The following is a 20,660-nucleotide window of genomic DNA, read 5'->3' as shown; positions in this document are numbered from 1 at the left end:
AAGAGTCACGAGAGTTATGGGTGAATTTCAGACATACTTCACCATGTTATGCATTGAATTAAATATTTACCTAACAGTTTTCGATTGTGGATGACGGAACAGGTCGAGAACTCCATTACAATCATGTAGTTAAAAAAAACACCAGGATAGAGCTGTTTTGATACCTGTCTTCTGGCCAAATTCTTCATATCTCTTGATGCTCTGTCTTTGCAAAGGCAATGAATTCATGCTTGTATGTTTGTTTAGGCCTACTTATATACCCGTTTACAAGAGCATATCTGTGTTTAAAATACCTTGCCTTCTATTCCATTGCGTACGTTGGATGCGCACTGGTCATTCCCCAGTTTAACCCCAGAGGTGGTGTATTAGCCCCTCTGTATTCATATATTCTGCCTAATCAATTTTTGTATACGCTAATCAAATACACGTCATAACATACACTGTTATTGTATGGTGATTTCATGAGGCTGCCCCTCTTGGAAAGACTTTGCCTACTGGATCTTTATCTTTGTTTTAACCTTTAACCTGCTAAATTTATAAAATGGACTGGTTCATCATCTAGTTTTGGAAGTACCACTTATTATTCAAAGGGGTGCTCACTGAAAATTTACTGACTGAATAGTGAACCGTGCAAACCGTGATCTTGGTCTGTACTGGTCGCAAAGACAAAATCACTTGCCGCCAGCAGGCTAAAGGTTAAATCGTCAGAATCTGCAAAATAAATAAGTTTTTGGGTGTTACACATTTCATTGCCTCTCATGAACAGACCAAACCAAACCGAGTCTTCTATTATGTAGCTTGGTTGCGTTCTATGCTTCCAAAGGATCTTTTCACACATGTTATTTACTATCACAACAACATTCTTTAAGTGACGTGTGGCGACTGTAAAATGTTTCACTGTACTTGGACTTTGTATTGTTATATTTTCCGGTCCTTTGTGATCACAGAGATCATTCGTTATTACTAGAACAGAATTCCGCTTCAGCCGGTACCAAGGGACATGAGGAGTGTCGCACATTTCATTACCCTATCAAGTCGAGTTTGCTTTTATGCTGCTTGAATGTGTTCTATGCCTATAAAGGATTTTTATTCCACAAATTTCATCAATATTAATTATATTATTATATTTATAATTTTATTTCATAACTTAATCGACCATTTCCTTAGTATATTCTGATGAGAGATCTTTGACATATATGAGACTTTTGAAACAGATACACAGATACAAAACTACAATCGCACCTGTATAAGAACAATATTCCCGAGAAAAACAAACAAAGAGAAAAACAGACAACACACATTTTCCAGTATTTTTTTTTTCTTGAATACAGAGAATCATGTCATCCTGCTAAAGGAGCAGCTAACATGCTGAAATATAAAACGGCATTGTACCTGATACAAAAGCAAAGTATGAATTTTTTAAAGGGCAGTAATTGAAACACAATATTTCAACATAGATAGAAGAAATTAAAAGGTTTCCATCTCGGGGTGTCTTTTTAACTGTTATGTGTAGTCTAATCACCCCTTGAATATTGTGCCTTCTTTTTAATTTTGTCTTTTTGCAAATTTTGTGACATGTAGGCTCAATAACATTAGATCCCTTTTGCTTAGTTCTACCCATTGTTTTCTCGTTTAAGGTGAGTCAATTATTCTTTGTTTCATGAAATTATTATAATAATTGAAGGGTTCTATGTACACCGCCATATGAACACATCTGCGGTTGTCTCTTAATAGTTTTAGTACTTGTGACATGTGCAAATGTTGGGTTCTACCCAACCTGGGGCTACACTACCGTCCATGAACAGACTCAATCAAACCGAGCCTGCATGTCCTTTAAACTTTTGTCGCGTGGGCTGACCTGTGGGGTTTTGCACTTTTTTAAATTTTAGGAAGATTAAAAATGACAGTGTCTTTTTTAATACATTAGTGTCTAGTTCAGTGCTGTATGTGCATTCTTATGCAGCCTGTATTGATAAGTGTAATAATTTTAACCTCTTCTTTACAAAGAGCTTTCGTTCCAGTTTCAAGGCTCAATGTATACATATTTATACCAAACTGAATACTAATAATACTAAAGGAAAAGATGTGCCACCTATCAGACTTGTTTCTAAATCTCAAGTTTATAACCAGTTTTCATCATTATGCGATACAATAATGATACAGAAAATAGGATAACACGATACTGGAAATAATATTTGAAAATTTAGAAGTAATGATCAAGAACTTACGTAGAGGATTCGCATATAAAGAACATATGCTTGCTGCAGTGATAATCTTGCCATTGAAAACCTTTCTCTCCAACTAAGCACATACAATCTTCTTCATGTTCTCCATCACCTAAAGTGATATGATGTAATATATATGATATGATTTATTTTATATCAGGCATTTACGCATTGTCTATATCACTTAATACAAGAATTTACTGATTTAGTATCACAGTCATTTCTATCAAATCTTTAGCAGGTAAAGTATCGTTGGTGCATGATACAGGAACACAAAACCTTGAAACAACCTTAATACTGTTACTGAATACAGATTCAAAAACTTGAACTAGGTGTAAGCATATTGCCGATAATAGCCATTATATGCAAGAAGTTGAGACGCCAATTTTCTTTGCTCACATATTTTCAGCAATACTTTCTTCAGACAAACTATTGTTAATATCTACACCCAGCCATTTAACAGAAAATGTAGGATTAATGACATGATCAAAGCTACAAATTTTGAAATCAGAGTCCTAGTTAAAAGTTTTCTTGGGCCAATATATTGGAAATATTTTATCCCATAATGGAATGAGATTTAAAAAAAAGCCAGGATGAACAACACTTTTCCTAAGTTTGTAGAAAGAAGGAGAAAACGGAACTGCACAACAAACCAAACATAAAAAGATGTTTATAAATTTGATGGATGCTGATAGTCATTACATTGATATATCAGCCAAACAAAAGATATGATACGCAATTCACATTTTAGAGTGTTTCTTTATAGAATAGTATTTTTACTGTTGACCTGTACATATTTGCACATCACTGTTATCATTTACAAAAAGACAAGTTTTGCATCTTGTGTACCTCTCGTGTAAAGAATGTTTCTATAAGAGATCCGCTTAGGCCGTTGCTAGTGGACGTTTTTTAGTTCTTCTGACCTCTAATGAATAAACTTAATTTAAAACAGAGTTCCGCTTTAATCGTAGCTAGAATGACGTGGAGTGTTTTTCTTACCTATGATGAACTTGCTTGGTTTATAATAGAGTTCCGCTTATGTCGTTGCGAACATGGTGGTTTGCACATACTATCAATTATCACGAACAGACTTAATCAAACTAAGCCTGCAATTATTGGCGAGCATTTAGGTAGAACTACCTTCAGTAAGCCACCTGGATACCTTCCTCAATGATATTATATGAAGAAAACTGTATAAACATAGGCGCGAGTTTAACTTTGGCGTAGGAGCGAGTTGTAACTGTGGGGGGGGGGGGGGGGGCGGGGGGGAAACCTTTTCGACGGGGACCGGGGTCTGGCAAGGGATCCCCGGTGCATTCATGACAAAACCTTGTCCAGGGGCCAAATGGGTCATAGGCCCCTCAAGTTCCAGTCATTGAGTTATTCTGGTGCATTTCTAATGAACCACAATGGGGTAACCTAATCGGTTAAAATATATATTGTTCTAAATCAAGAGTGCCATTTTTACCGTCTTCGATTGAAGCCCTGGAGATACAAACAAAATGCACTGCATTTCTCTAATTATGATATAAAGTTGTTGAAATATTATTTCCCTTGAATAGACCGTGAAAAATGTAAATACATAACGTTCACATGCGTAAACAGGCCAAATACTTACAACGTTTTTGCAGACGCTCAAGTCGGAACTGTAGTGATGCGCTATTACACATAATACTCTTTTTATAAAATATAATCGAACAATCCTAGGCGCATATGAGGTTTCAACACTCACCTTACAGAGACAAGTCAGAATGCAAAGAAAGGCCAAATGCAAATCAGAAATCATGTTGAAAAGAATTAGATTTATATCATACTAAATAAATGTTATACTAGACTGCAAGTTTTATCTCTTTTCCAAAATATTGCAAGGGCCAAACTATAGTTCGACCCCTCCCCACATCCTAGCTTTGAGGGAGGTGGGGGCGGAGGGGGGGGGGGGTGCCAGCGGCACCCCCCGGCCCCCGGCTCCTACGCCTATGATAAACTATCAGGCATCAGGGGATCTTCTTATATATACTAGTATAGACATTTACTTCCATTTTATCGATTTAGATGTCGTTAATGTTCTATAGTTTCCTGTTTATGTGGAGCTGCATTTACCTGAATCCGGTTCACCACGATACCAGTTACTGTATCCTTGTATCGGTTTGCTTGTGTGACTGAAACCATCTATCCATTCCCAGCGTCCTTCAATGGCATCATCACTTCCGCCTACCCATACACCAGTGTCTGAATAAGCCCCATTCAACAATGCTAGGTAACAAATAAAAGATGATTTGTTCATAAATCTGGTAATAGGCAACTTGTAAAATTGATCTTAAAATAAATGTATTGTCATATTAGATTATGCAAAGTATTACCTTTAAAAATAGTCTTCTCGTTTCCACTGAAGCGGTAAGAGATCAGAGACTGTTTTGTAACAATGAATAAAATCAAAAGTCAGGATGGGTTTTTCAAAAGGAGTTTTCGAGTTATTCTCAATGTTGACATTCATATCATTCAGATTCTACTCTTCTCTCTTCCTTTTTTCCCTCCCCCCCCCCCACCCCCCCCACCCCCACCAGCTTCTCAGTCATTTTTGTAAGCGAAGAGCTTTAATGCTTTAAACATGTTTTATTTCAGACCAAAGATTGAGACTTCGCATATATAAAAAAGACAAATTTTAGATTGCATTTGACATGTAGAGATGTTGGCACCTACTTGCGCCGTTACATCACTGAAGTACTATTGAAATAAATGGCGCTAAATCCAAAACTTAAAAACAAAAACAAAACAACAACAAACAAACGCCGTAATATATCCGCTGTCTTGAGTCCAAACAACATTAGACATATAAGACATTTTGAAGAAAGTGGAGGTGCTAAATTTCTTTGCAGGTAGCAATTATGTAAACAATATTATGAAAGACTTAAACAGATCCATATCACACAGAAACAATGCTATGATATTATACGCTTATTGACCCGCAACCCACTGAATAAGTGTTTTATTACAAGTAATACTTACGAATCCTCTTTGAAGATTCTTTCTTAAGGAAATGGTCTTCCTCGGTGGTTTCAATATTTACCAAATGTGTTTGGTGTGCTGAACAGAATGACTGAAATTTAAGATGCAAGCTGAAATTACAATGTATACTGATCATACATCTTTGCAGGTTAGTATTTCTTGTAAAAGTTATGTAGATACCTTTCCTATCAGCAAACAGTATTATGGTATATTGAGCAAAGCTTTATGAATAGGGCCTCGGACAAAAGGAGCAAATTTACCTCTCTGATTCGAATTCACCAAATAGTTTTAAACAAATATTCAAAACAAGTAACAATACAATTAAAACATAATAAAACAACTTGACTTTACGAAAATGGCCAATTATTATGTATCATCCCACATATAAATGGAAATTGTCCAGTTAGTCCTAACTACTTTTAAAACCTTTTTTCACTTCATTCGTTATGGCTGGGGCGAGGTTAAGCTGACTATTACGCGACAATTGATCTTTGCGCCATTAACCTTGACCGTCAAAAGTACTAAAATGAAAACAACCAAAATTAAATGTTATACAATAAATTACTATCCAACTCAATGTTTATTAATCACATATTACAGCCCGTTACAGTGTGGCATTGTTACTATACATCCTACATTTGCATCGCGCCATCTATACCGGATGTTTGTGTGGAAGAAGTAGCAAGATCCATGATACATTATCCAACCAGGAGAACAACCTGTGAATAAACGAAATGTGTTTATAAGACCACTATAGATGATTCCGATCAAAATCATAATTGACAAGTTGATATTTGGATGAAACAATTTTAAAGCGAATAATCCACACATTTTAAAATAACTTATCCCCGAAAGGCACAATACCTCCACTATTTCATATATGTACATGGTTGATTAGTTTCCAGTTTCCAGAATTACTGGAACATTCGAGTTTTCGCAGTTTTTCTCATGTACTATAAACCGTTGCAACGCTTTATTTTGTAATCATTGATATAAATATAGAACGAGATGCGACAATAATTTAAGGACGCTCGCTACAGTTTCGTATTTTTTTTCTCAATAATAGATTTTGATGAAATGTTTTGTATTAAAAGATCATGTTAGATGTATTGAAAAATGAAATGAAAATACTAGGTCCCCCGCTTTGTTTCAATTTAATTTGCCCCTAGATTATGGTGTTATTTTAAACATTTTTCAAAAATTTCTGTAATCCTAAAAATATTTTCAGGGAAAGAACAATTTAACAGCATAATTTTTGGGTTTCTAAGCATTTTTTAACGGAAAACAATTTATCTATTTGAAAATGCTCAGAGAAATCAAAAGAACATGATTTGGGAAAGAAAGGAATGCTTGTTCAGCAGACCCAAGGGCTATTTTTGCTATTTTGTCAATTTTTAAGTTGGTACTTCTGCTAATTTTATCGAGTTTCACATAATAGATTTAATCAAATTCTGCACATAACTTTGGCTATGTCTACCTAATCTAAAAACAAAGAAATTGAAAAGGTCACCATATTGATTTCGCTTAAATCAAGTTACAACGAGGTGGGTGTGGCGAGCATTTATACAACGCAGGTTGGTTCGAAATACTCATTCAGTGTTTGAGCAAAAGACTTAGAAAAATATATATAAAATTATCAAACGGCAGATTTTTTAATATTTAAGCGGATTTTAAGGTGTTTCTGAAGCTTTTGATGGCATAGAACGATGCAAGTTTCCGCCCCTTTTTTAACAAAACCTAATAGTTTACGAATGTACGGTACGGGTTTCGGTACGGGGTTAAAAAACAGCTGTGACTCAAAGTTCGAGCGCTGGTATAAATAACAGACTCCCGTATATGGCGGTTGAAGCAGTTGAACTAAAAGTACTTTAATGTATATATTTTATAACCATGGCGAATTTTCCCTTACCTTTAGTCAGTAAATTTACATTTTGTACATTAAATGCATGCGAACATACAATAATTTGAGATATTTTGCCCTACGCGACATTAGATATCACTTCCGGGCATTTCGCGAAGACCGCACCAAGTCTGCAGTGAGCTACATCGAAACCAAATTGGCACGGTGTTGGGGGTAAATATCGACACGTCCGGAAAAACTGTAGCGAGTGCCTTTAAGACACTTTTATCCACGAGGGTAGCACACTAACACTGCGCATGCGTATATTTTGCTTCCATCACTAATGATATAGCACACACGTATCTATAGGAATCTCACAGTAATATTTATATTATTTTGTTTTTGGACAGATTGTCGAAGACAATTCCGTCCAGTGGAACCACAATAATACATATACATGTACGAATTTCGGCTTAATCTATTTTTTGATAACCACCATGTATTTCACACTCCGCCGAGAGAAAATAGTTCTCAAATGGGAGCACATAGAACAACTGAAATTACTAAGCTTCACTGCGCGCATTAAATGATGTAGCAGACGATGTGCTCGCTGACCAATAAACTAAGCACGCTTTATATCCGAGACACTGTTCTTGTCGCTGGAAGACGGACATTTCATTGAAGATTTTACATCAATGGAATTCACAATTAAATTAGCTGTACTAAAAAAATCAGCATTTTAATTTTTAATTTATTAGGAAAACAACGATTTTCAACAGAATTCGACGAAATACACATTGTTAGAACATCAAATATGCAACATTAAGGTGAATATAGGAAACGTTTGATTTTATAAAATGTGTGCCTTAGTCGCTTTAAACAAAATAACAAAGAAATGTCTTACTTGCAGTATTTGTTTGGGTTTGAGGGTTCTGTGTCGGTACAGTCATTGGCGCTCTAAAATATACGAGGAAAACATACATCCTGTTAGAGACTGACATTTTTCTCCGAAAGATTGTCAATGATATTCTGAGATTGAATATATCGTCATGGATATTATTTAACTAAATCTGTAATGATAACTATACTATGACTATCTGTACATCGAAAAGTGACTGACGGAAGTCTATACTGTATTCTTCTTCATCTCATGACTCGTAAATTCTGTTCATCTCATTTGTTGATAATTGGACACATGCAGTGCAATAAAAAGTGATATTTATTGCAAAAAAGTGATAGTCTTGTACAGCAGCTACATTCTCCAAAACAAACTCCCGCGCTATGCTTAATATAGATATGTCAAACACCAGCCAATCATATCTAATTTCCATAAACGCGTAATCCAATCAGCAGTCTCGTTATATTTCGATAAAATTGTGTATTGACTGTAAACAATTTTTCTTACGAACAATCTAACTAAGATATTACGAAATGAAATACTTACTGTATGATGATATTGATGGGTACTATAAGGGGCTTTTCACCACATCATCATACAATAACTGAATAATATTTGTTTGATGCCATGCCATTTACGATAGCTGTCAAACATGTGCCGACGACAATTAACGCCGTCGTTTCTTTAAACATTATTGAGAGCATAACTCTATAGTATTTAGGCCTCCAGCGCACAGCGAACACTATGTGAGCTATTGTAATAGCAGACTCGGCTGGAATGAGTCTATTCATGAGAGGTAGTGAAAAGATTCTTTGGAAGCGTAGTATACATCCAAGCAACATAATAGCAGACTCGGTTTGGCTGAGTCTGTTAATGACAGGCAATGAAGTGTGAAACACCACTAATGCCCCTAAGCGCCAGTTTATAAGCGGAATTATATAAACTGTCCGCCCTGTGATTTTAAAATAACTGAACAGGACAATTTTAGTGATCCTCTACCATGATTGTTCATTTTTTTTTTCGATTTGTCGTGCGCTAGCTTCCATATTTATATAAAATCTTTGCGTCAGAAATGTTTAGCTTGACTTTTAATAACTTTACATTAATGTTCATTTAGTAACCTGTCATAAAGATAAGATTGTTACAAATGAACATTTTCGTTAAAAAAAAGCCAAATCAGACAGAGGGCGTGGTCACTTTTCCCTGTATGTATATTGTGGAAACTTAAAAAAAAATATTCATGTCAGAAACTGCTATCCCGATTTTGAAATAACCCTACCAATTATTCCGATTTATCACAGAACATGGCCAGCAGAGCTAGAGGTTAAATAAATCTCCTAAACTCAAGCATTAAGATATTAAGATATTGTGGCAGAGAATAATCAATGACACAAATGATAAGCCTACCTGGTATTAATCTATGCACCTGTATGGCACAAAAGAACAATGAACTAAATATATGGTTAAAAACTTGGTTATAAGTAATTAATTTTCAAGGTAAATACTGAAGAGATTATTCTTGTTTTTATATATAATGTGTGATATGGTACACATAATATATTTCAATTTCACATTAAATACTGGATATAAATTTATTTTATTAGATTTTAAACCTTTTTGATGCCATATAATATGCATATAGCTGACAACTATTTCACAGTCAGAAAAGTTCTACTCGCAGTAATCTGGGGATTATATATTTACCTATGGTTTTATAGGTAGGACCACTTGCACGTGGATCTACACAGAAACATAACTTAAAACTCGTACTGTATTCATTAACGACAAAAACTATTGCTGTCAAACAATTATCAATGAAAACTTACACAGCTGATTGTTCACATACGTAAAACAAGTTCTCATTACAAGAGATATCTGCCCATATGAATCCTTTATTTCCGACCATTGCTAGGCAATCTTCTTCGTGCTCACCTTCACCTGTAATACTCAATATAAGTTGAAGCTAGCTGCTTCCTACAGAGATAATTGGAGCGGTGCGTAAGCTCCGCCTCCAATGGAATTAAGACGGGAAAATGAAAGCCCGTCACTTCTTAGTGCAAAACGGCAAAGCGCATCCACTTTCTACATCCTCTCATAAAGAAGAACACCTAAACAAAGCGGATGAATATGACCTATATTGCGGCTATTTTAGACTTGTCTGGTTCCCGTCGTACTATGTATTTTAGTACGACAGCGAAGGAAGGGCAGGTAAACCAGACTATTTTTTGAGGGAAACCCCACTTGGTTTTAATCTGAATTGTCTAAAAATATATACAAGTCAGTGACTTGTACCCTGGCGGACTACTTTTTAAATTTTTCTCTTAAAACGACGCCATCTTGTTCTTTCGAATAACTGCAAAAAACATATCTACGCGATTATTATTATAAACTGGACCTTTAATAGGTTCGTGAGACCATGGTACAAATGTATAGTGTATGCATACCGTATTTGCAATTACTACATAAAAGTTTTTGTAACGGAAACGCTTGAGGAAACGGAAAGTGACTCATGTTAGCATTTATTCAGGATTTTAGCTTTCTGCAATTCAGTCTAGGAAGATACTGCATCTGGAATGGAGTGTTATTGAATAAAATCATCGAGGATACGGGTTGCCTATTTGTTCTGTCAAGCGGCGTAATGGCGTGTGTAAAAGTCACGTCATTTGTTTGCTTGGTGAAGATGGGTAATTCGGTAAACAACTGAACTTGGACAAAATTTTGAGGCAAATCAAAATTATTCAAGAATGTTAAGCAGAACAGAGAGGTCGGGCAAAAAGCTAAACAAGGTTAGCGTTTGTTTATCAGCTCATATTTTAGTCCTATCAATAAGACCTGACATAACATATTTTAACGTCTATCGGATATGTCAGGTCTTATCGGATCGCCATTTATAATATATGTAGTCAGAAGTGAACACACATCATGTTGCCTTTATTCTTCAAATTTCGAACAACATAACCCAATCCGAAGTGAAAGAACACTACTTAGGATGGAGTTCCCTTGTATCGCAGTACTAACGGCCAGAACATAAATAACATATCAATAAAGTCTGATCTTTAGTTTGTTTTCTACATTAAAACTTTAAACCAACTGTCTGTTATAACTTGCAAGTCATCTATCTTTCTCAGCTAGCGGATAATGTGTAAAAAACGCAATGAACTGTCAGTCATACTTGACCTACTTTAACAATCCCATAGTTCTCAAATATCGCGGTATTTGATTTTGGCAGCTGCGGGACATGCCTACTTACGTCATCATGTGACCGCAATAATTTCATTCCTAAAAACAATGCATTAGGCGAACTTTCTGAAGCTGTCCAGGTTGTGGATTTAATTTAATTTAAATAAAAGCGATTTTTGGTGGGAAGGGGTGATGAGCAGATGCATAATTTTGAGATATTGAATGGTTGCAATAAAACTAAGTAATACTTACCATTTACGATGGAATTTTGCAAGAAATGTTTGTAAACAAAATCTCATGGTTCCGGTTTACAAATGTAAGTCACTGCGGTGCTGCTCGGCAAAGAATTTACGGCAAAGGGAGGTTACCGCGATACAAGAGAACCCGCGATATTACCGGACACCACTATACACCGAAAATAATCCCTTTTTCAACTGTATATGTGAATAATTACAAAATAAAAGTTACTTTTCATGTATAAATATCAGGTTGTTTCTTTCCACTATATGTATCGCTGTGTTATGGTGTGCAACATTGCCGGTCTATTCCGAATGTTGTGTAAATACAATTTATTTTGAGAATCAATTTTAGACGAAATATTTTCGCTCTAAATCACTTGACAAATAGTTCACGTTGTTTTTCGTCTAAGTCGCATCTAAATATAATATAACCTGCTGCATATGCTTGAAAAATGGCGGAATGTGTATTGAAAACTGTACACAATTGGCATATATTGGACATAAGAATTTTTAAAGGTAAATTTAAACGATATATTACTAGAATATGATATATATATATATAACGGTAGGCTAAACTGTTTAAATCTGCATACATCGTATATTTTACATTTGAGAAAAATGCTACATTCTACATATTAGGGCCCTTTTAGACGTTACAATGCAGATTAAAAATGAAATATAAAATAATGAATGTTGAAGGTAAAATGAGCATGTACACATCTAATATTTTGGACTACTCTTATTTTATAATATGTTTGATTTATTTCAAAGGCTCTATTCAATAATTTAGCTGTTTGTGTATTCTAGTATTCTACTGTCATTTCTACTTTTAAATTTCTTGTACAGGCGCGCAGCTGCACATAAATACTCGTAAAGAGGGGTAATGCAATATAAATAGATAGATAACGGCAGTGTTCGAAATTCGCGGTAGTCTGACAGCCCGTGGCTACCAAATTTCAGCTCGGGCTACCGATTTTCCGCAGGTACAAGCCCGACCAGGCTACCGAATTTTCCTAATTTGTTTAAAAAATAATGCTAATTAAACGAGTACTGCATCCAGACTGAGAAACGCTTATGGAATTATTGTTGGTTTTGCACTCTGACGTGTTGACAATCAAACACAGTGTCAAAGACGTAACCGCAGCGCTAATTGGCTGAATACAATCACCTCTAGCGTAACGGATAATTTGATTAGCTTTCATACTTCTCGCGAAAATCTCACAAGTACCTGCAGTAGGCGGAGCTTAAATTATGTTATCAGCGTGTGTGTAAATGTGTATTCAGCACTCGTTATTACATCTTGCAAATTGTCAACAGTCCGAGTTGCAGTTATTGGCGAGTGCGGATCCTAAAAAATCGGGCGTAACAGTTTAGATTATGTTTTGGCAAGGAGTGTCATGTCCAATGCTTTTGGACTCTGGCGATGCTGATCTGGACAGGAGTATTTAGAGTAAACATTTTTCAAAAACATGGCAAACATGTACTGTATGTCTTTTTTATTACTTCAAACATGCATAGAGATGTCTGTAAAACAAAATTTTTTATATGGTGCAAAAATTATGTATTTTAAGGTATTAAAGTTCGGGCTAGTGAAATTGGTGTCGGGCTTGGAAAATTTCCCATCTGGTAGCCCGAACGGGCTAGTGGATTCAAATCTGAATTTCGTACTCTGTAACGGTTTGACGTATTAATCTTCATATTTCTATGCAAGGTAGCAGGGGTGGCAAAATCTGATTTTGACTTGTTTGTCCTTTTTGTCAGTTGCTGTTTTGTACTTGTCCGTATAGTAGTTATATAGTAAATTCTAGTTAAATTAGACTCGTCCGTACAAGCTTTGGGACAACCTGGGCAATACGGACAATTGAATTTGCCACCCCTGGGTAGTCAAATGTATTTGATGATGATCATGAACGAGCATTAAATTATATCGTTAAAGGTAATTGTTCTTTGAAAGTCAACAGGTGTACGGCTCCAGTCGCATTCGGTTTAATAATATTACAAAACACACATTTTTACAAATTGGTATCCAATCAATTGGACCTCATTCTATTAGTGTACACTGAAAAACAAATTGTTTGTGCAACAAATACCACTCCAATTAACTGTATCCTGTCGATTTGCCATTTTCGGAATCGATAATAACTTAGGTATTCCGTAAACCACATGACCGATTTTTGGTTTCACAACCTTTTCCATGTCGAATTAAATCTTAATTAAGAAAGAAATCAACTGTTGTTTGTAGCCACAGTTTTTCCTTATCAAATAGGATAGATCACCCTGACGTCACGCATCAACACCTGTTTTATCTGGTGGTGGGCAAAAAAATAATTTTACATTTTTTTTTTGTATGGGATTAGAATTTTTAATTCTTAATAATTTCGTTCATTTTTAGATATTAAAAAATCAAAAAAGTTTCGAAATGCTAACGTTATTCAAATATCTTTTGAAAATGAATGACCGTTTTAAATGTCATATGATTTAAATAGCGCCGTAGATGCCCTCAACTTTTAGTAAAACACCATAAGTTATTTTACACTAACAACATCTTTCCATAAATCTGAACAGTTATCACGCAGAAATTTTCACACTTTTGAGCAAGTCCCAATGAAACTTAGTCAGAATGTTACCCTTAATAAAACTTTTGATGAGTTCTTGATTGGGTCATCTTAGCTCTAAAACTAGGTCACCAGGTCAAATCAAAGGGAAAGCTTGTAAACACTCTAGAGGTCAAATGATTGGCCCAACCTTAATGAAACTTGGTCAGAATGAAACCCTCAATAAAATCTTGGAAGAGTTTGACAATGGGTCATCTGGGGTCAAAATCTAGGTCACCAGTTCAAATTAAAGGAAAAGCTTGTTTACACTCCAAAGGTCACAATTTGGGCCCAGTCTTAATGAAACTTGGCCAGTATGTTACCCTCAATAAAGTCTTTGACGAGTTTGATATCAGGTTATCTTGGGTCAAAACTAGGTCACCAGTTCAAATTAAAGGAAAAGCTTGTTAACACTGTAGAGGCCACATCTACGACTATATCTTCATGAAACTTGGTCAGAATGTTGATCTTAAAGATCGTAAGGTCCAATTTGTATCTAGGTCATCTAGAATAAAAAACTAGATCACCAGGTCAAATCAAAGGAAAAGCTAATTTACTCTAAAGAGGCCACATTTATGAAGATATCTTAATGAAACTTGGTCAGAATATTAATTTTGATGATCTTTTTGTCAAGTGCAAATTTAGGTCAGGTGGGGTAAAAACTCGGTCACTAGGTCAAATCAAAGGAAAAGCTTGTTGAGGCCACATTTATGACTGTATCTTCATGAAACTTGGTCGGAATGTTAATCTTGGTGATTTTTAGGTCAGGCTGTAACTTGGGTTATGTCGGGTCAGAAACTGGGTCACCGGGTCAAATAAAAGGAAAAGCTAGTTTACACTTTAGAGCCCACATTTATGACCATATCTTAATGAAACTTGGTCAGAATGTTAATTTTGATAATCTTTAGGTCAATAGCTCAGGTGAGCGATACAGGGCCTTCTTGGCCCTCTTGTTTAAATTTTCTCTGACTCGCTTAATAAATTTAAATTTATATGACAGTAACCTAATATTCTCTATTAATTACATATTTGACGTTGCAGGAGTGTAATACAGCCATTAAATAAAAACGATACTACACTATTGTAATAAAGCTTTGACATTGACGTCATTTATAGTATAGGCGACGTCGGTCAAATTGACTTGTTTATATAGCAGAAGAAAGTCGAATATTTGGTGTTTCAACAAGAAAGGCTAACATGTGATAAAAAGAATTCATCTTTCATTTGTGACTATCCACGTTGAATTTATTAAACTCTTTGAATATAATTGATAAAATGTGGTGTTTCACATTTTATCATGCAGTCTATCTTATATTTGGCATGAGTGTCATCGTCAGTCAGACGAAGTCTCTTGCGCAAACCACAGGTTCCTATCTCAATATTTGACTTTCATCTAAGAATGTTACAAAAACAGCTGAAATGCACCGCCCCATCAGTACTCTCAGTGCTTTGATTTTTTGTATGCTGTGAGTACTATGTTAGTATGGCATATGAGTTAGTTAAGAGTCTCATTTTGTATCAGTGGGTGAAAGGGACACATTATGGCCAAAACGTTTGACAGTTTGGGGTAGAAAAACGTTACCCATTTTTAAAGTATTTTCTGTTCACTTTTTTACAATTTTAGCAACCATGATACCATAACATGTCTAAAAGAGAGGGTAAATATACCATAGGAAAGAAAAAAAGCCACATTCTCTTCGAGCCTTGTTGCTGCACGCGCGTGTGTGATGTGCATATAGTTGATTATACACACACTACTTACGGATTAATAAACGAACACAGGGGACACCGCCTTTGAAAGGTCAGTGGCAAAGCCACCACCAGGGAGTTTAGATTAATTAATTGTACACAAACCCCGAACATGTTTTAATGTTGCATCATGATCTATCATGTGCAGTGATAGTGTTAAAGTCAAGATATGTAAAACAAATAAAATAATGTTCTCAAAATAATTAGAATAAAAAATCTTATCGAATCATATACGCATGTACTCAATATGCCTTTATAGAAGGCAAAGCACAATTAAAAAAACTTATTAATTCTTACCATAATATTTATAAAACAAGTACATGCCTCTAACATTACCGCAATCTAATTCAAGGTTTGAAGCAATATTTAGTATACAGACATGTAACTGAATGATGTTATTGCACGGTTAACGAAGGGATGGACAAGTTTGTGGTGGGCTCTAAAGTAGTATTATCGAGATATATTTGCAATAAGCAAACCTGCATCGGGTTCATCATGTCCCCAGTGTGTGTATGTAAACGGTTTGTATGTGTTCGTAAAACCATCGTACCATTCCCAATGACCTTCGTATCTGTTATCCCTTCCTGCTCCCCAGACAGATGTATCGGAACTATCTTGATAATCTAAATATCAATGTACTACGATTAAATGATTATTTCTAAAGGGGTTCGCCTCAATATATTTATGACTCATAATGAGCATTATGAAAGTTTATATTTTAACTAACTTTGACATATATCCAAGAAAAAACAAAAACAAAATAAAACAGGAAAAAATAAAACAAAACAGTTAATACAAAATATCACGGAGAATGTACCTTAAAATTCGGGGCGATTTCAAAGTGACATTTGTAGATTAATTATTATTTGGCTACATTTGTTTACTCCATTAGCAGATCGTTTGCTTGAATCCATTGTATGAACAAGAACAATAGCATTTCAAGAATATTGGAACAATTGGAACATTGGAAGATTCAATTCACTTACATATGCGACAGTGCGTTCGATTACATAAAATTGCCATTGGAGCGGCGACAACGACGGAAAACAATGGATGCAATACAAAATCTGTAAAAGTTTTCACTGAATGCTTTGGGTTTTTGATAGGAATCAGGGGCAAGAAAAATATGGGTAGAAGGTCAATATATGGCGTTACTAAGACACAATATGCGTGAACATAGAAAATGATAAAATGACTCTCCTGTGTTTTCGCTTCACATAACCAAAAATTATACGCTCTCATACCACTTCTTATGTCTATTAATGAATATAGGTCTCGAAGTTAAATTTAGAACTGTAATATCTGATACCAATGACACTGAACTCTTGTGTACTTTAAACTAAACTATGTTTGCCCTTAACAAATATGGCAAAAGCTGTGGAATTTAAAGAGTTAGAACTAAACAATATACCGAAAGCAACTCCGTCACATAGACAAATACAATCACTCTTATGATATCTTTGAAAAGAGAAGCTGAAGAACCTTCATTGGCCGCTGATGTATATATAATCAGTGTCACTGTTCTCTTGTTTAAATGTTTGAAATTCGATGTAGGTTTTCATTTCTATAGTTACGTATCACGTATGAATTAAGCACCTGTTATAATAATATAGACTAATAACTAGGACGTATATCCAACTTACGCGTGTCAATTCGAAGATCTAGCTGACTCTTCAGAAATATGAACTCATCCGCTGTCTCAATTATCACCAAATGTGACGCACTGCTGACACAGTCACGCTTATCAAACATATATAATAAGGCATTTAATATTTGGCTTTAATTAAGTTAGTATACATATTTTATAATGTATCATTTGCGAGAGCGAGTACCTCTTTCGGAAAAAACTGTGCGATTTCATCAACAGAAACACTCTAATATATACTGAGTAACAATATTTTAACCTTAAGCCTGCTTGCGGGAATTGTTTTGCCTAGACCAAGATCATGGCCTGCACCCTTTGCTATTCAGTCAGTAAATTTTCAGTTAACACCATTTTTAATAAAAAGTGGTACTGCCAAATGTGAATGATATGCCAGTCCATTTTAGAAATGTAGTAATTGCCAATCAAAGTCAACTTGTCATTCAGCTCACAGCTGATACAAAACTATTGAAATGTGGAAGCAATATTTACATTAGCATCACTCCAATGTCTCCGGCTGTTTGTATGAAACAGGTAGCAGGAATAACCATGCATGATCCAGCCATTGGGACACGCTAAATATAAATGAAGTATCTTAAAATAATACAAAAGGGGTAACATGTAAACTATACATAATTATGTCATATCTACACTAAGGTTAATTTCATTAAGGTGTGTTAAGTATGTCCAACTGACATAGTGGAGGTCGTATGTCGACTTCACAACTTTGATGTTTGAAGAAGAAAGCCCACCTACCCCTCTGGGCATTATTTCGCGTAAGGGCGTGCACGTTGGAAGAACCACCATCTTTCCGCTTGGCTTTTTCTTATGACGTCACGAGCTGGGCTCGAACACTCAAAGATTTGGAATCAGCGATCATGGAGGTCGCCACATTTGTGATGAAAAATAAGAAATGTAAGTAAAGAAAAAAAAAGTATTCTAAAAATAATCATCATGGAATTTGTCTAGAATTTGTTAATCTAATAAAATACAAAACATACACGGCTGAGGTTTCAATAAGGTTGTCATTGATGTTTGTACTGGTGTTGATCCTGTAGTTGTTGATGCAATATCTGATTTTGCTGGATGCTGAGATGCTAGATTAATATCAAAACGAATATGCAGCAATTGCTTGAATGATATATGATCAAAGGGTATTCATTTCTATGATTATTTAATATAAATATCAAGGCAAAAGAACAATTGTTGCTATTAAAAACCACGAGCCATTTTATGATGATAATGCTTATAGTTTCCAACACAAGCTACATAGAAGTACCCGATATGAGTGGTTATATTAACCTTTAGCCTGCTGGCAGCAAGTGATTCTGTCTTTTCGACCAATGCAGACAAAAATAAGCTGATCTGGGTCTGCACTGTTCGCTGTTCAGTCAGTAAATTTTCAGTCAAAACCCATTTGAATATAATAAGTGGTATTGCCTATTTAAAAGATGGGCCAGTCCATTTTAGAAATTTAGTAGCGTAAATGGCATTTGAAATAAGATAGGAAAATAACAAAGGACTCACTCTGAGACTGCCAGTTATTTCCAGTACAGTTACTAATCACATTGATTTGATCCACAGATATGGATACAAAGCCAAGCTAGAAGGTTAAAGTAAAAAAAAGCTTGATAAAAATATGTAACATCGTTCGGCTAGGCAACTATGTGTTCGTAACTGACTCAAAGCAAAAGTAAATATACATAGGTTGGATGTTTTATAGGCTTTTAAAAAATAAGCGTTTGTAACCATATTTAAGACTTATGGGGGTTGTTTTAAATAGAGTGCGGGCAAAGACCAAAAACTAGCTGTTAAGCTGTAGTAATGTTGAAAATTTCAGATCTGTCTACAGAATCCGTTAAAACAAAAATGTTCCCCATACTCGTTATGTTAAAACTGTTTTTGTTTTTATTTAAGTTAGCCAGATTTGTTTATTTAATAATGATAGTGCAAAATATTGTATACAGTTTGATGAAACAATAGTCCATGATGAAAGGAAGATATAAAAATTCATTTAGAAACTTTCAGTTTTAGGCCATTTTAAGGGCAAAACTGAACCGTCTCTAAAAACCTAAGCAAACAAAACACAACGTCATATCTTGTGAGAAGTCGTTACCATGTTCAGATTAACATCCGCCTTCTAATACAGAAATGATATATCCCAAACAGTGATTTGTTAAGAGGCAATGCTTTCATTCAAGAGCAAATCATTGTTTGAGATAAATCATTTCTTCTTAACAAGATATCAAGGACTATTATGTACATCCTTGGCGACATCATATATTTGCCTGTTTTCTGTTGCATGGTTTCTTTTCCAGCACGCCGGCTATGACGTTATATTTGTGACGTCGGAAAAATGAATTCTTTCATACTAATATACAATTTTAAGCATTCTTTGTTTTATAAGGGAAACATTCGGGTCGTGTTAGAATTATATACAACTGTGAAAAAAGCTCATTACTTATAATTTGATATTTGTTATTAAATTACATAATATATACCTGCTTGTTGATCAAAATTGCAGTAAAATTTCCATCGACTGGGTATACATATGGCTTACAGTCTTTTGCCGGTATTGTTCCTATAACTGTCGATGACAACTGTGGTTGACTGTAAACCGGAAGTGATCCATTTATAGAGCAGACACACTGAGATTCCAACGATACTCCCGTAAAATATGTTACAATTAGCAAAGTTGTTCCAATATGGTCTAAAAACCTGTATTAAATAAAATCATGAGCATGCGAGAAACTGCACAAATAGAAGAATATCAGTACAATTTAAAGAAGAGAAAACAAAGAATATACTCTCCATATTATTCCACATACATTGTATTACCACTAGTTACGAATAGGAAGTAAAAGATGCGCATCAATTAAAACATTTTTTATAATTGTTTTGTTAAAGTACTTATTACAATTTTTTATCTTACGACATTTGAAAACACAATTCTCTGTCTAAGTGTATATCCTTGTGTTGAAATGTAAGATAGACACCACTTAAATACTTACCGTTAGAGTCAATTGTTGTTATCATCGAAACTTTTAGATAAATATGGAATATTATGCCCTATATTTCTTTTACTATCTGCTAGTGAAGTGTCCCGTTTGTGTCATTTATTATGATATATAATGTAAGGTACTTGATATGTGTATACACGAATTCAAGGCATTTAACGTAGATGTTCTTTATATGAGCCGTGGCATGAGAAAACCAACATAGTGGCTTTGCGACCAGCATGGATCCAGACCAGCCTGCGCATCCGCCAAGTCTGGCCAGGATCCATG

At 35.1% G+C, this 20,660-nt stretch overlaps 2 protein-coding genes across 3 annotated transcripts; both read right to left on the bottom strand.

Moving 5' to 3' along the window:
- Positions 1–2,197: 2,197 nt before the first annotated feature.
- LOC128549593 (C-type lectin domain family 17, member A-like) lies at positions 2,198–8,085 on the bottom strand. Its single transcript, XM_053526601.1, has 5 exons — positions 7,976–8,085; positions 5,868–5,950; positions 5,232–5,322; positions 4,326–4,478; positions 2,198–2,337 (listed from the first exon to the last, which is right to left on the bottom strand). Exons 1-5 carry the CDS (start codon positions 8,070–8,072, stop codon positions 2,225–2,227), a joined length of 537 nt encoding a protein of 178 aa, XP_053382576.1. The 5' UTR covers positions 8,073–8,085; the 3' UTR covers positions 2,198–2,224.
- A 1,682-nt stretch (positions 8,086–9,767) lies between these two features.
- On the bottom strand, positions 9,768–20,361 carry LOC128549592 (C-type lectin domain family 7 member A-like). Of its 2 annotated transcripts, none has more exons than XM_053526599.1 (8): positions 20,306–20,361; positions 19,875–20,091; positions 18,901–18,976; positions 18,375–18,470; positions 17,866–17,948; positions 17,375–17,471; positions 16,211–16,354; positions 9,768–9,907 (listed from the first exon to the last, which is right to left on the bottom strand). In XM_053526599.1, exons 1-8 carry the CDS (start codon positions 20,308–20,310, stop codon positions 9,792–9,794), a joined length of 834 nt encoding a protein of 277 aa, XP_053382574.1. In that variant the 5' UTR covers positions 20,311–20,361; the 3' UTR covers positions 9,768–9,791. The 2 variants fall into 2 exon arrangements, with proteins under 2 accessions (XP_053382574.1, XP_053382573.1); XM_053526598.1 differs by having other exon boundaries at positions 20,202–20,343.
- Positions 20,362–20,660: the final 299 nt, after the last annotated feature.

Source organism: Mercenaria mercenaria, chromosome 16, assembly GCF_021730395.1.
Source record: "Mercenaria mercenaria strain notata chromosome 16, MADL_Memer_1, whole genome shotgun sequence".
Taxonomy (NCBI): Eukaryota; Metazoa; Mollusca; class Bivalvia; order Venerida; family Veneridae; genus Mercenaria; species Mercenaria mercenaria.
This window is presented reverse-complemented; position numbering and strand designations above follow the sequence as displayed.